Genomic DNA, 14810 nt, shown 5'->3' on the forward strand with positions numbered 1-14810 from the left:
ATGGCGACTCTAAAATTATCTTTACACAAGAATTGGGTTCTTTTCATTGGAAATAGATTTTTTTCCCATAGAATGTATTGTGATTGTAATTTTCTTTTCTCCAGCTTCTCCCATATCCTCCCCCACTGACCCACTGACCCAAAATCCACACCCCTTCTGTCTATCTCTCTTTAGGATACAAACAGGCATCTAAAACAATAATAATAAAATAATATTAAAAATGAAAACAAACAAGGCAGAATAACACAAAACAAACAGGAAAAAACAAAATTACAGAAAAAAGCACAAGAATCAAGTGGAGATGGACACCCACTGTCTTACACACAGAAAACCCCTAAAAACAAAATTGGAAACCATAATATATAAGCTAAAGATTGGCTCCTACTTGCTCCTATTTTGCAAGTTTTCTAGTTCCTTTGTTAGCTATTCTGCTACTCGAATAACTGTCTCTTAGATAAAACAATACATGAAAAGCACTGAGGTTCAGTTTTATAATATTGGTCTAGTTCAAAGTTAAAACATCTGAAAATTCACCCACCTGAATAACAGCTTTACATTAATACAACAGTCACTACACTCCACCAAAATTAAACCACTAACATTCCTTAGTGGATTATCCCATTTGAGCGCTCCCTTGCACAAATGGTTCATTTGTAAAACTGTAAATAGATTACCCTATACCTCTGTGTAGACATTGAGAAAATTTAATGAGCTTTAAATCATTCTGATTCCATACTTAAAGAATAAATGGAAACACAGCTTCTACATGCAGGCTTGGGAAAAAAATGATTATTCTAGTGCCTTAGGGGAAAACTGTCAGTAAATACATAAATAGTAATGGTAGTGATGAGTATTTTCGATTATACAGGATTTTATATGCATTTTTATTTCTCAAACTGCAAAATATAGCTTTATAGGTAGAAGTGCCTCCATAGAAAAGGAAACTAAAGCACAGAGAAATGGAATTGTTAACTCACTCTAAATCATATTGTTAAGTAGTAAATTCTTATTTGAACCCAGACACTGGAATGCTAGAACAGATTATCGCTTGAAAATAAATGTCTAAAGATCTTTTGGGTTTCATAACTGGAAGGAAGTGTGCCTTCACAGTAGCTGAGGATATTTAAAATCTACAGAATCACTGCTCAGAAGACAAAGAATTGTGCAGGCCAAAGTGTCAGTCATGGGAGATGTCATCTCCCCTAGACCGTAATCTTTACCATTTCTCTGCACTTTTCACCATGGGATCTAGGAAAACTCAAGGTGTTCATTAACCCAGCATCTCACATTACTGATGAATAATTCTAATCCTAATGTAACCTTGCAGACCTTTTCCCATTGCAATATTAATTGTTGTAATGATTACAAAAATGTACTATTGTGACATAAAAACCATCCCAGTATATCCTATAAAATAAAAACACTGTTGTCACCTCCCAAAAGTCTTATTGAATTGGTCTGGTATAAGGCTTTCAGGAATTAGATATTTCTTTACAGCTCCCTAACCATTTTTAATGTGCAGCCAGATTTTAAGAAATGTGTAGAGAAAAATAGCAGATGTTTTAAAAGTATGGAACACTTTCTGTTCTCCGGTGAAGTAACAGTAGAGTGGATGGCAGGAAGTTACTGGCTGGCTTATAATATGACTGGGACTGCTCTGAACTAAAGAGTTAATGTATTTTCATCCTCCAGCACCTCTGTCAGAAAGGTGGGTCTCTTACAATTGTCTTAGTCAATTTGAGCTGTTAGGATAAAATATAGACTGGGTGGCTTATAAACCACAGCAATTTATTTCTATGGCTCTAGACGCTGGTGAATCCACAGTAACAGCAGATTCAATGTCTAGAGCCCACTCTCTGGGTCCCAGACGATGCCTTCTTGCTGTGTCCTGGTATAGTAGTAATAGCAAGACAGATAGATCACTATGCCTTTCTTGCCTAATGACCTCACAGAAAAAAACTCATCAGAGCCATCCGCTGGAACAAAAACAGAATTTCAGCCTGTGCATTCTGGAGACAAGACCATCCAGACATCTCCATTTTACAGACGGCGACATGAAAACATCTGAAGATTAAAGAACTTCTCCAGTCCACACAGCTAGTGTGTGACAGAGCTGTGAATTAAATGTAACTCGTTCTGACTGGAACCCGGTGCTGTGCACCACTAACTCTGAAACATAAGCATACATCCAACCATCTGGAGAGCTTAGGAAAACACAGACGGCTGAGCCCCACCCCCAGAGTGTCTGATTCCTCCGAGCCTATCAATCTGCATTTCTAATAACTTCCCAGTAATACTTCAGCCTCCACTGTTGCTGCTGCTGCTGCCACCTCTGACCTAAGGACCTTACTTTGTAAACCATGCTCTAAACTGGAACAGCTGCCAATAAAATGAAGTACTTTCTTTCACTATAGGAAGGTTGGTTCTCCTGCTCCATCCCCGACTCTTGGAAATAATTTGTGGAATTGTCTTGATTATTCTCCTTTTAGACCAGAGGTGGCCTATCTTGGTGGAAAGAACTAACTTGGGGGGAGACCAACTTCTTGTTTTTTCTAGTGAGACCACTCCTGGTAAGAAGAAAAAGATGGATATCAATGGGATAACCTAAGTGTAATAGTTTTTAGATGATCTAAAGTTACAATTGAATATAAGGCAAAGGAAAGAAAAATTGGTATATCAAGAAAAAAGTGAATTGGAAGAAGCTTGTTTCAAGCTCTTGTTTATATGCTAGACCCAATGTATAAGAAACAAAAAGAGGCAAGAGCTTAAGTCACTGATTGCTTTCATTTTAACCCTCCCTTCCTTTCTACTTAATGGTAGCAAAAAAGCAAACATCCACAGCAATTAGCTATCTATGCAAACACATGTGGGGAAGTTAAAAAGATAAGGATTGAGACCTGGATGTAACTCTTAGGTGTGTGAATGAACTCTTACCCACTCACCCATTCACAGGCTGGGCACTGTGCTCCACGGTACAGGAAGAGGGGGGCCATTACTAAGGAGCTTACACACAGGGCGAAAAGTAAGCACGTAAACAAGATTAATGAAGCACTTCAGGACCGAATGAGAGGTAGACACAGGAGCCCACTGGGGACAGATGGTCAAGAGACACTAAACTATAGTAGTGGGGTTTGAGTCATGTTATGAATTTGGGTAGTTGGAGAACAGCCGAGAGAAGTCTTGTTACTTACAGAGGGCAGAAAGGACAGAGAAGAGGGCAGAAGATAGGAGTGTGAGACACTTGGGGCTGTTTGGGGAAGAATGACATTGCCCTGGGTTCCCAGAAAAGGATTTGAAGACAGCCTGTTCATGTGAAAAAAACCCTAGTCAAGGGGAAGAACAAATTTATGAATTTATCTCACAGAGACCAGAGAATAAAAAGGGCTTTCGTAAGAAAAGCTATGTGGCAAAAAACATGATTTTCCCTTCTTTCTTCAGTATGGGCTAGGTTCTTTTATCACGTGTCAGCTGGCATCTCCCATCCTGCTTTTTTGCAACAAGGGGACAATTCCTGTGTCATGGGATGCATTCAATTCAGTTCAGAGTCTCTCGTATTTATTGCTTGGGTGGTCAGAGTAGGAGTTGGGTTTCTTTTAAGATTCTGGAGGCATGGAGATGCATACGATGTTATTCCTAGCATTTGACTTTCAGTCCTTCTGGCTGGAGCCTATAAATTTCATTGCAAACAAACTAAGATTTGATCATTCCTAAATAGTCTACTGTGACAAGGAGAAAAAGGTGGTTTGTTTAAAAGTATGTATATCATGTAAACAGGAGACCCTGAGTCTTTAAACCCAGCATCCTCATAAGCCAAGAACAGTAACACCAGGAAATAAGGGGAAGCAGGTGTGTAACGGAAACTTGCTGGCCACCTAGTATAGCCAAATCAGTGAGCTTCAGTTTCAGTGACAGGATCTGTCTCAAACAATAAGATAGAGAGGAACTGGGGAAGATGGAAGGTGCTTGATGTCAACCTGTAACCTTCCTGTGAACATGAAAGAGACAGTGAGAAGGGAGGGAGGGAGGGAGGGAGGGAGGGAGGGAGGGAGGGAGGGAGGAACAGAGGGTGGGAAGGAGGAGAAAGAAAGAGAGAGACAGACAGAGAAAGAGAAAGAGAGAGACAGAGAAAGACAGAGAGAGACAGAGAGAGTTAGAGAACGACTAGAGAGCTAGTTCTGTCTCCACAATTAACCCATAAAATACAGAACACTGACTTAACTGATACTGACATTTTTTATAACTATTACTTCCTTAGCCACATTAGGATTAGCTACAGGTCTTCCAAGAATATAATTTTTATTATCCATGAAAACCTAACAATGACAGTGGAAGGAATTTATGGATTAAACCTATAGGTGAGGGCGCACCCTCATAGAAGTTGGGTAAGTGGGGGGGATAGGGGATTTGCAGATGGGAAACCAGGAAAGGAGATAACATTTGAAAAGTAAATAAATAAAATATTCAGTTTAAAAACTTCTTTGAAGGGTTGGTGGTATAGGTCAGTAGTTTAATCTTTCTCAGAAGGCATAATGGGCTGGGTTTGAGCTCAGCCCCCATACACAATTTAGCTTGATGATTTTTATATGGTATTCTATATTAGCCTTTTAATCATATTGAAGCTGGTTGGTTCTTTTTTAACATAAAATATTCATTCTTCAAAGAAAAGAATACACTGGTCTTTGACCATCATACGTATTTCCCAGTGACTTTCACAAACAGTAGTAGTTACTTAGTAATTAATCAGTGTTGAATACATGAATTCATAAACGGTAGCAGCAGCCTAAATGCTTAACCCTGAGATAAGCAAAGACAGGAAGGAAGATTATATCCAAGGCTAGTCTCTGAGCTGCAGCCACATTTCAGACAATGTTCGGCGCCTTCTCACTCCTTCCACATGTGAGAGTAGGTGCTCTTAGCATTTCAGAAATATGCAGCCTCAGTCTTCCTCCCAGCATTTTGGAGTCAGAAATCTTTGTACTGACCACAGCCTACTAGAAGAACAAGTTTCCTTGACTCGGATTGAAACAGCAGCTTGTAACTAGGTCTATGGGTGCCCACGTGAATATTCAAAAGGCTATTTGACAAAGAAAGGACCATTTAGCAAAAATAACAATAGGAAGCCGGACTGCAGGCCCTTTGATCTCTACCATGGGATTCTGACTGGGATCACAATATCAACGTGAAACCTTCCTCTGCAGAGCAAGACTCAAATTAAACCAGAAGTCGGTTTCCCTGTAATAACAACTCCACTGTTTCATCAGTGGACAGGTCTTGTCTGCCTGGTCAGTGGGCTTGACCCCATGCAGAGTTGAGGTCTGGGTAAGACCACTGATATCTCTTCTCCCCTGGCCTCCTGCATAGCATCTCCCAGCCTCGTGGAAGGTACAGCTTCAGGAAGAATGTTCCTATTCAGGACTGGGTTCTGCAGCCAAACTTTGTGATGTCTTTAACAGCAGGATCTTGTGACAATTATTACGGGTAATCATGAGCAATGGCAGCAGCCTTGGGGACCTCTGTGGCCCCCTCTGGCCAGGAACTCCTAAGTAAGCATCTCGTGCCTTGCACTTCGGTTTTTGTGTGCTAGCCCATGTCTTCTGGGAGGGGTTCTGTCATCCTTTTAAAGTTGTTTTCTGAAACCAGCTCACTAATTAGTGGGTTTTCCGTAACACCTTTTTATATATCTTTAATTTACTTAGCTCATCCTCTTCCCTTTCCTGTTACCTGCTCCCTCAGCTCTCAACCCCAGTCTTTACCAGCCCCCCCCCCATTACCCAGCAAGAATCGGGGAGCATCTAAGACGAGGACACGGAGAGCATATTAAGAATTAGGGTGTTGAGAAGTGCCGAATTTTAGACATGGCGTGGCTTACCAAAGCCGTGGTTACCTATGCAAGATCTATGTCATATCAAGCCGGCCAAAATTCCCACAAAATTAGGATGGAGAACATGCAGGCCTCACCACGTGCCCAGCAACAAGGGCTAAGAAGTCAAACTTTCTGGGTATTTTCGTCGCTCAGACTTCAGGGTTAGTGTAAAGTCCGTGCCCTGGTACCAGGCTGTGTTGCAGCTAGGCTGTGAGATACACACATTATTCTTCAACTGTAAAATGTCCCATTAATTATCTCGCAGCCAGCCATAATGCAGTACTGGGGGAATAGGGGAAAGGTAATCCTTATACTTGAAGCCTCAGTAAAAGGGACAAAATAATTGCAAACCATTGCTGAATGAAGTCTTCGCTAGACTTTCGGGGTCACGGCTTGTCTTGAGATATTTGTCAGGTGCGTTTTGGGTCCCGCTCCGGCAGGATGGAAACAAGGGGGACTTAAGTACAGAAAGAATACTCAGCAATGTGATTCATGGGGAGGGTGGAAGGGCGTTTTAGATTGCTATTTTACAATTTAGCGAAAAGAAGAAATGATTTTTCTCTTCTGTGCCTTCCCGGTGTGAGGAAGCCTCTGTCTCACCCTTCCTTAATGAAACGGAGCTGTTGACGCCTCTGACTCTTTACTCTAATCTCATTAATGCAGTCTGTTGAGATTCTGGTTGTGGGATAACATAGGGCCAGTCCTCAGACCTCAAGTGAAACGGGAGCTATTTTTCAGTCAGGCTTGTTACTGCTCCATCAGAATGTGTGAAAACCAGCTCAAAACTAAAGCTGACGGCACTGGTGAGTTGCGCTTTTTCTTCTGTCTGCTGACATTTAGCAATGTAAACCATTCTTGGACGAAAAAGCAGTCAGTTAAAGGAGCGAAGCAAAATAAAGCAATAGCGGTGTGGGGACAATACGTTGTTTCTGATTTGGAAGTGTATTTAATAAACCAATCTCCCCAGCCTAACTTTACACAAAATATTGTCAGATGCTGAGGTGGATTACTACAAACACTGTTCTGACCTTAAATTGAAGTATTTTCACGTGCCACATCATGTTGATGATAGGCCGACAATATAAACATATTTGTGTATTATTTTTTTGGCTTTAAGTTTACCTGTTAACATTGCTACAGTTACTATAATAGTTATTTGATTTTTCTAACTGTCTTAAAAGTCAATTTAGTTTGTATACTATGCAGAAATGTATAGAATGTATAAGAAATCTATTTTTGTTAAATAATTTTTGTCTAAAAGTAATGAATTATGGGCTTGAGGGGATTTCTTTTTTACTTCTAATTTCTTTAGTAAGTGGGACATGTTTCTCTAACCCTATGTTATTTTACAAATGAACAGGTCTGAATATCTGTTCTGAAAGCACTTCAAGTAAACATGACATGTTGCTATTTTTACTAGCATTAAATATCCACGAATAGCAGTTGCAAATGTTATAATATAAAAAGATACAACTGCTCAAATAATAAAAAATTACAGTTGTTTCTAAACACCTATGAATTAAACTAAACCTTTGTATATCACCTTTACACAATCCTCAGGGTCTCTAGGCACTTACATTTTAAAGGAGCACACATAGTATTTCTATGCCACGACTTACCACATTGAAAACCTATTTGCTTAAGGCCTGGATTGGTGAGATCCACAGTTCAAGATTTAAGTTCTGACATCAATGGAGTCTTTAAACAACTCTTTGTCCTTACTAACAGATTTATTCAGGATAATGTTGCTATTGTTGTTTGGAAATTAATAACAGTGGACATATTAACGTCTATGTACATAATCCTCTTTAGTTCTGAATCAATTGACAGTGACTCACAGGTAAACATGCAGCTTTCTTTATAATTATGTATTTCAAAAACATATAGCTATCTTTTAGAGGTATCTGCCAAGGCACATGTGTGCGCACGTGCACGCACATGCACAAGTGTGCACACACACACCTTGTGTAATTAACCCTATGAACTAACATGCTTTTACATTTTGAAAGGGAACTATATATTTTTTCTTTTTTAAAAATTTTTTGTGGACCTACAGGACACGTTCTAAATTAAAGGTGAAACTTTAAGAAGATCAGTCTTTCTCTAAAACACTTAGCGTTATGCTTGGCAGTTTCTAGATTTCACCAATTTCTTTTCTAATATCTCCCCACCCCCAGACATTAATAACTACCCTGCTTTAAAAATATCTAAACAAATGAAAAATAGAGAGCCAGATGAGCCAAATGTCATCCTACCAATCACTCCACCCTATAACACACAAATGCCTCCATAAACATGAACAGAGTAAGAAACACAAGAGAGGTGGCAGGGGTGGGGCACCTTCTCTGTTCGGAGCTGCTCTGTACACTGGCAAGCATGGCTAAAAATGACTCCCTTGTAGGACAAAGGAGGAAGAGTTCAAAGGAAGGAAATCTGTAAGAGCAGGATTGGAAAATACCATCCGCTCTTACTATCTTTGTCACAATAACGCAGTGAGGCTACCGCAGGGAAAGAAAGTACGGTCATCTTGTTCAGGCACCAGCCAGCTTACATAAACATGGGGTAAAGCTGTTGAGGATTATGTGAGCATGCTGGATCTGATGAGCTCAAAAATAAGATAGCTCGGTCCTATCATATTTAGGATTATGCTGGTAATCGCCTTAGAGAAAGTGTGCAGTATCAGCAGAACAGCCCCTTCCGTCTTTGAAGGGGATCGCATTGACTCCCAACTGTGTTGGGCAACAGGCCTTCGTGACATTTAGCATAGAGTAAAACCGTAAGACACAACTTCTGGAGTTGCGTCTTATGTGATCATTTGACCCCTGAAATTGTTTCTGATGCTGTGTGCACATAGGAAAACTTCCCACTGGTTTCTCTCTCCCTTTGTTGAAGGCCACTTGTCTAACAGTTAGCCGACTTGTAGCCTCTGAACTATTTTTGTCTTTAGAGATGACACGAAACAGGGTTCACTTCAACTCTGTAATTCCCCTCCACTTAGAGTCATTGTTAAGAAGTTAGTGACTGACTGGCAAGTTTCCTGCAACATAGATAAGTGACAGCATAAATCTCAGCGGGAGAGTTTGCAATCACTTTGCTAATGTGGTATTACTCATAATGGAAATGATGCTCTGGTAGATGATGTAAAATATAAAATATATTTTATATGAGTTTTATGTAAAGATCACTGATGTTAAATTCTTCTTCCCCCTCCCTTTTCTTCCCCCCTCTTGTCCCATCTCCCCCTGCCATTTAATTGATGATCAAAAATGAAAATCCCATAACTATGACCTCAGTTTTATATTAATTGCATTCCTATATCTTTACAGTTTTTGAAGTATTCCCCTACTTTGACTTTTGTTTTCATAAATATTTTTAAAGCATCTTAATACATAGACCAGCTTGGCCTTCAAACCATGAACCGTCTACCTCTACTCCTGACCACTGGTATTACATGTATATAGTATGTACCTTGCTCTCAAATGTTTCCTGAAAACCATAGTGTAAAAGCTATATTCTAAAACACATCAAATAATAAAATATAATCTTTAATCACATGGAATCCCCAATATTAATTCATCTTTTCACAGAAAGTATCAATTTTATGTGAATCAACTCCGGGCATGCAGATCTACTGCAGATCAAGTATTATATGCAGATCTACTACAGATTAATAATTCTAGAAACATCTTACTACTACTTCCTTTGCACTTCACCCCATTAAAAGGGCCCCCAAAATAAATTTACTTAATCTGGAAACTTACTCTTGTAATTGGGTTTTTCTTTTTTCAATCTCTGGCTACCACCTAAAGTTTTCCCTACCCCTATACATTTATTTCTTAAAAATCCTCTCCCTTTCCAAGGTCTGGCTCTAAGCCAGCTCAACTCTCAGGCTTCTCAGCTTTGTTAAGTTGAAATCCTCAATTTTCCTCCACTAGGCTCATCTCTCTGCTCTTTGCTCAGTTTTTAGGTACTTGTCATTGTGCAATCAGAACATTCCTTCCAAAGGATAAAGTTTGGTTTTGTGTGCATCAGTGGGATCAAACAAACCTAAGTGGATAAATTGCATAGTTTACATATGAGTAAATGCTCATGTGAATGCACACACCACTCCAAGCTCGTTTTGACTACTGATTTTTATTTATCTATTTTTACTGGGGACTTTTGAATTTTCTGGATGAGTAGCTGGAAGCATGCTGGCTTCTTTCGCTTAACATTATGCATTGAGGTCTTTCACGGCGACACCACTCCTGGCTTGGGAGCTCTTTCCCAATGCCAAATGATATTGCATTATGCCAGTTTTACATGCCCATCCATTCAGCTCTTAAAATGAATCTTGATTGTATCCCATGTGGGGAAAATATGAAGAAACCTCCATGCACATGATCTGTGTAGACATGGGTCATAATTCAGCTACCAAACATCAACAAGCACAGGTGCTGCCAAGGCTTCTTTGATGTGATAAAACCTGCCCCACTGTCTTCCATAGTGGCTTTACTAACTTACCTTCCCAATAAGCACTGAGCATTCATTTGCTCAGCCTCCTTTTCAGCGTTTGGCACAGCTCTCGGTTTTTCAAGTAAAGGACTTCCTGATAGGTGGTTTGCAGCTCAGCAATACATGAGAAGCATGGCATGTTTTAATGTACTTATTTGTCTTCTAATCTTGAAAGCAGATTTTTCAGATCTTTGGCTGACTAGCTTTCAATTTTAGGAGTCATTTGCATATTGGAGGCATATGCCCATTATTTGACACGTGTTTTATAATATTTTCACCAATTCTATAACTTTTATGTCTTCGTTCTCTTAATGCAGTTTGCTTTTTAGCACAATAAAGCAGGGATTTTTCTTTTCATTTTCTGAAGCAGTGGCTTTCCTTTTTCTTAATTCCTACACAGGAAATAAATTCCGCCTGATCGTTTTGGTCGTCTATGGGCCCCATTTGCAATTTCTTGTATCCCCTTCCCCTCCTGTGGAGAAGATGCTACATAAACATGAGCTTCTATTTCAAGGTTCAACTAAGTGGACACTAGAAAGAAAAGTTCCAGAAATAGGAGGAGCTAAAGAGACAAGATTTTGTTGCTGTTGTTGTTTGTTTGTTTGTTTGTTTGTTTTGTTTTGTTTTCTGCCACCGAAAGAAAAACTTCTGGTGTCAGTCAACAAACTCCCTTCAGTGTTAATTTTCTTTGGCTTGGCCTGAGCCTTACTGATAAACCGAAAGTATCTAGCAAACAGTACTTCAGAATCTGCCTCCCCAGCACTGAGGCTGTAAGAGTGTGGTGTGACATCGAACATTGTTGCATAGGTTTAAGGGAGGAAACCCAGTTCCTGGTTCACATCAAGCCACCACATTACTGATTAGGCCATGTCTCTAGCACCTACGATATATCTTTAAAGATCATGACCAAATACAACTTTGGGAGTAAAGGGTTGATTTGGCTTACATGGCTTCCTAATCACAGTTCATCACTGAGGGCAGGAACTCAAGGTAGGTAAGGAACCTGAATCCAAGAACCGAATCGGAGGAATGGAGGAGAGCTGCTCACTTACTGCCTTGCTTTTTATGGCTTACACACCTCTTTTCTTATAGAGCCCAGCACCACTTGCCTAAGGAGGGCACCGTCCAAAATGAGCTGGGCCCTCCCACATCAATAATTGAGAAAATGCTCCGCTGATTTGCCTACATGTGCTCTCCTGGGGGCACTTACTCAGTTGTAGTTTACTTCCTAGATAACTCTAGCTTTTGTCAAATTGACAAAAACCAACCAGCACAGTAGGTGAAAAGCAAGAAAAACACATTGCTTGACTTTCCAATTTTCATCAAAAGAAAAAATAAAACTTTTTTCGATTCTATTTTTGGAATAGGAATACTATTTCCAAAAATAATAGGAAAATTGTATTTAAAGAAAAATTTTCAGATAGGCATAGTGTTGCATGCCTGTATGCCCAGGCACAGAGACTAAACAATCTGGACCAAATAGTGTTACCATAGATAGATAGTTAGACAGACAGATAGATATAATCTAGTAAAAAAAAGACCTTAGATGAAGGTAAAGATGGGTGAAATCGTAAAGTGCTTCTGGCACAAGGATGAAGACCTGGGTTCGAGTCTTGGAATCCATGTAGAAAGCTAGGCATGGTGGTGTGTGCTTGTAATCTATTGCTAAGGTCAGGAGACAGTGCCGAGCATCCCTGGGGCTGGCTCACTGGCCAGAAATTCTGATCAAAGGGGAAGCTCCAGGCAAACAAATGAGAGACCCTGTCTCAAGACCAAAAGTAGGCAGCAGTTCCAGACAATACTTGAGATAAACTCTGATTACCGCATACATGTACAAGCATGTACAAAGATGCATGTGTACATACATACATCAGTCCTTACACTAAAAAAAAAAAAATTAAGAATGAAAAACCGAGGAGAGATTAAAGCTTGTATTTTAAAATATCTACAAATTTAAAATTTAAGAAAATAGATGTCCAGAAATTGACATCTATGCCACAACCTAGAGAACAGTCAGAGAAGGGGAGGAGCCACTCCTCAAGCCATGCTAGGCCTTTGAGAAAAAGCAGGGACAGATCTGTGTGCAAAGGGAACGTAAGATGTTCGTGGTATGTGCTGGATTCTTTCTTTTCCCCACATCATCAGTTAGTGACCAGCATTGTGAGGTTCTTTCCAGGGGAGGGGATTCTAAAGCTCCGGCTGTCTTACTGCCCTTATAAACAAACGGCGAAGCATAAGAAACAAACGCAGAGACTGACTTTCCCAGAGTCTTGTGAACTCTTTTAGCCTCAGGAAAACCAGAGATCCATCCATTCCCAGAGTTCACCTGTGTTCACCTGGCATCACAGGACAACGCTTTATGAGATTTAATACTGTCCCGGGAGCTCGTTACAAAGCAGATTTTACATCACCTGAGCTTGGCTAAGTATTCACAGTTAAACTTGTTCCCAGGTTTTGGCAAAGCCTCTGGTTCACAGGCCTCCCTAAGTGATGGCAGAAGACATAAAGTCCTTCTGAATGACATCAATCCTACACACACATCTCACTAATATGAAGACATTGATATGACAAGAATTGTTAACTAGGAATTAATTTAAAACTTGGGACCTTGTAACTACTAGAGCACATAGAAGTGTTTAAAAGTACAGCAATAAACTAGCATTTAGTACAGTCCTCCACATTTATCCAAATACCCCCAATCTTTCAGTGAATACTTCAACCAGTGGCTACTACCAAACAATATTTTTTGTATCTTCCTACAAATGCAAACCCAATGTTTATTCTCTTATTCACCAATAAGACCAAATACATAACATAAACAGCTCAAGAAAAGAAATATTTACTTGGGTTCATATTTTCACAGAACACCAGTACAGGGAAGACATGGTAGTGCCAGGTGAGTCCCTTTCAGCAGATGGGAAAGGCAGTGGCTTGTTAGCTGGTATGGGCACAGAGAGCTCAAGCTGGAACAAGGGCCAGTCTAGAACTCATAAAGCCTAGGTCTGCTATCCATTTCCTCCAGATAGGCCTGACCTCTGAAAGTTTCAGTGCTCCACTAGCTGAGGACCAAGTATTCTAACTGTAAGCCCCTAGGGACATTTCAAATAACAAATGTCTATGGTGGAGCTTAATCGATTAATTAGGTGCCATAAGATATTTCCTACAAGTAAGAGTAAAAATGGAATGTTTATAATATACAGATATTCTGACAATTGATCTAATAATCACGACAGCTACTGTATGACTAACTGGTAGGCAGCATACATAGTGTGGATACACTAGGCAAAGAGATGTGTTTTTCAGGATAGTGTGGGGCAATGCCAGATTTTATCTTTTGACTCAGGCACTGTGAAACTGAAAACTTTCAATTGTCTGTTTCTAGAACTTTCCACTTAATATTCTTATACTATGGTTGCCTTTGGGTAACTGAAGCAATGATAAGCACATTGTGGGTAAAAGGCAATTTCTGTAATTGTTTTTGTTCTTCTGTGCTAGGTGCTATTTGTCAGTTCTGTTTTCTATTGTTTCTGTTCTCAAGAGTGAGTGTAATGCGCAGCACTCTGTAGGCAATTACAAGATGTTGCATCAAAGGTAAACCAGTCCAGCGTGATCCCCTTATAATTGTCTTTGAAGAAAACCATGCTGCCATTGCCATGTGGTCATATTTTAATTAATCTAGTCTCTAGTGACATGAAGTATAGAGATTGCCATAGTCTGAAGCTAAATGTATTCTTAAGTCTAAGTGCTATTAATCAGCTAAAATGGAACAAGCATCTACCCCCCCCCCAGAAAGTTACAGAAAAGAGTTCAAGGGAAGAGATGCCGGAATGTTCTTGTAGAACTGAGTGCTCTAAATCTCGCAAGCATGGTAGGTTTTGAGGTTGGAGTCTGGCACTAAGATGCACACTTCCCTGGAGAGAAGGCCCTGTGAATGCAGTCTAATCCAAGGTTAGGACTCTCAGAATCACTGTCTAGCATGGCATAGAATATGCATTCAGGATCCTGCCTGCCTCCCACCCCATCCTTAAGGCTACTGTCTGATTAACCTCAGTTAGAGTGTAACTGGATCTTAATCCTCCTTTACTTTAGTCCTGCAGGTTGACTGTTTTGTGGTTTTAAAGGTATCATACTAAAGAGGTGGGTACTTTCAGGTCTGCTGGGGAGGAAGGGGATGAGTACAAGGATTTTTAAGTTGGATTTGTCACAGATGGTAGATGAGATACAATTTGGGTAGATGACATAAGACATGGGCTACTGCGACCATCTGCAAAAGGATTTTTAACCAAAATAGTCATCTTTATTGGAAATTTTTACATGTGTAAATTGTGTTTCACACAGACATTAAGAGAGTTAATTGCTCTGTCCACTTTTAGCCCAACTGTAGAGTTATAAGAAATAGAAACTAGCAGGCCAGCCCAGCACCCAGGGGTACAGCCTGTACTGTGGAGGGAAC

At 40.0% G+C, this 14810-nt stretch overlaps 1 protein-coding gene across 1 annotated transcript in view; it reads left to right on the forward strand.

Annotated features, from left to right (window-relative positions):
- Nucleotides 1–6626: 6626 nt before the first annotated feature.
- RORB (RAR related orphan receptor B) overlaps nt 6627–14810 on the forward strand; it is a gene marked incomplete at both ends in the record, with an annotated part of 62696 nt that continues 54512 nt past the window's right edge. The window contains one exon of the mRNA XM_080911765.1: nt 6627–6666. Coding sequence (XP_080767891.1) covers nt 6627–6666 — 40 coding nt within the window. The remainder of the gene's footprint in view (nt 6667–14810) is intronic.

Source organism: Micromys minutus (assembly GCF_963924665.1).
Source record: "Micromys minutus genome assembly, chromosome: 2".
NCBI classification, from domain to species: domain Eukaryota; kingdom Metazoa; phylum Chordata; class Mammalia; order Rodentia; family Muridae; genus Micromys; species Micromys minutus.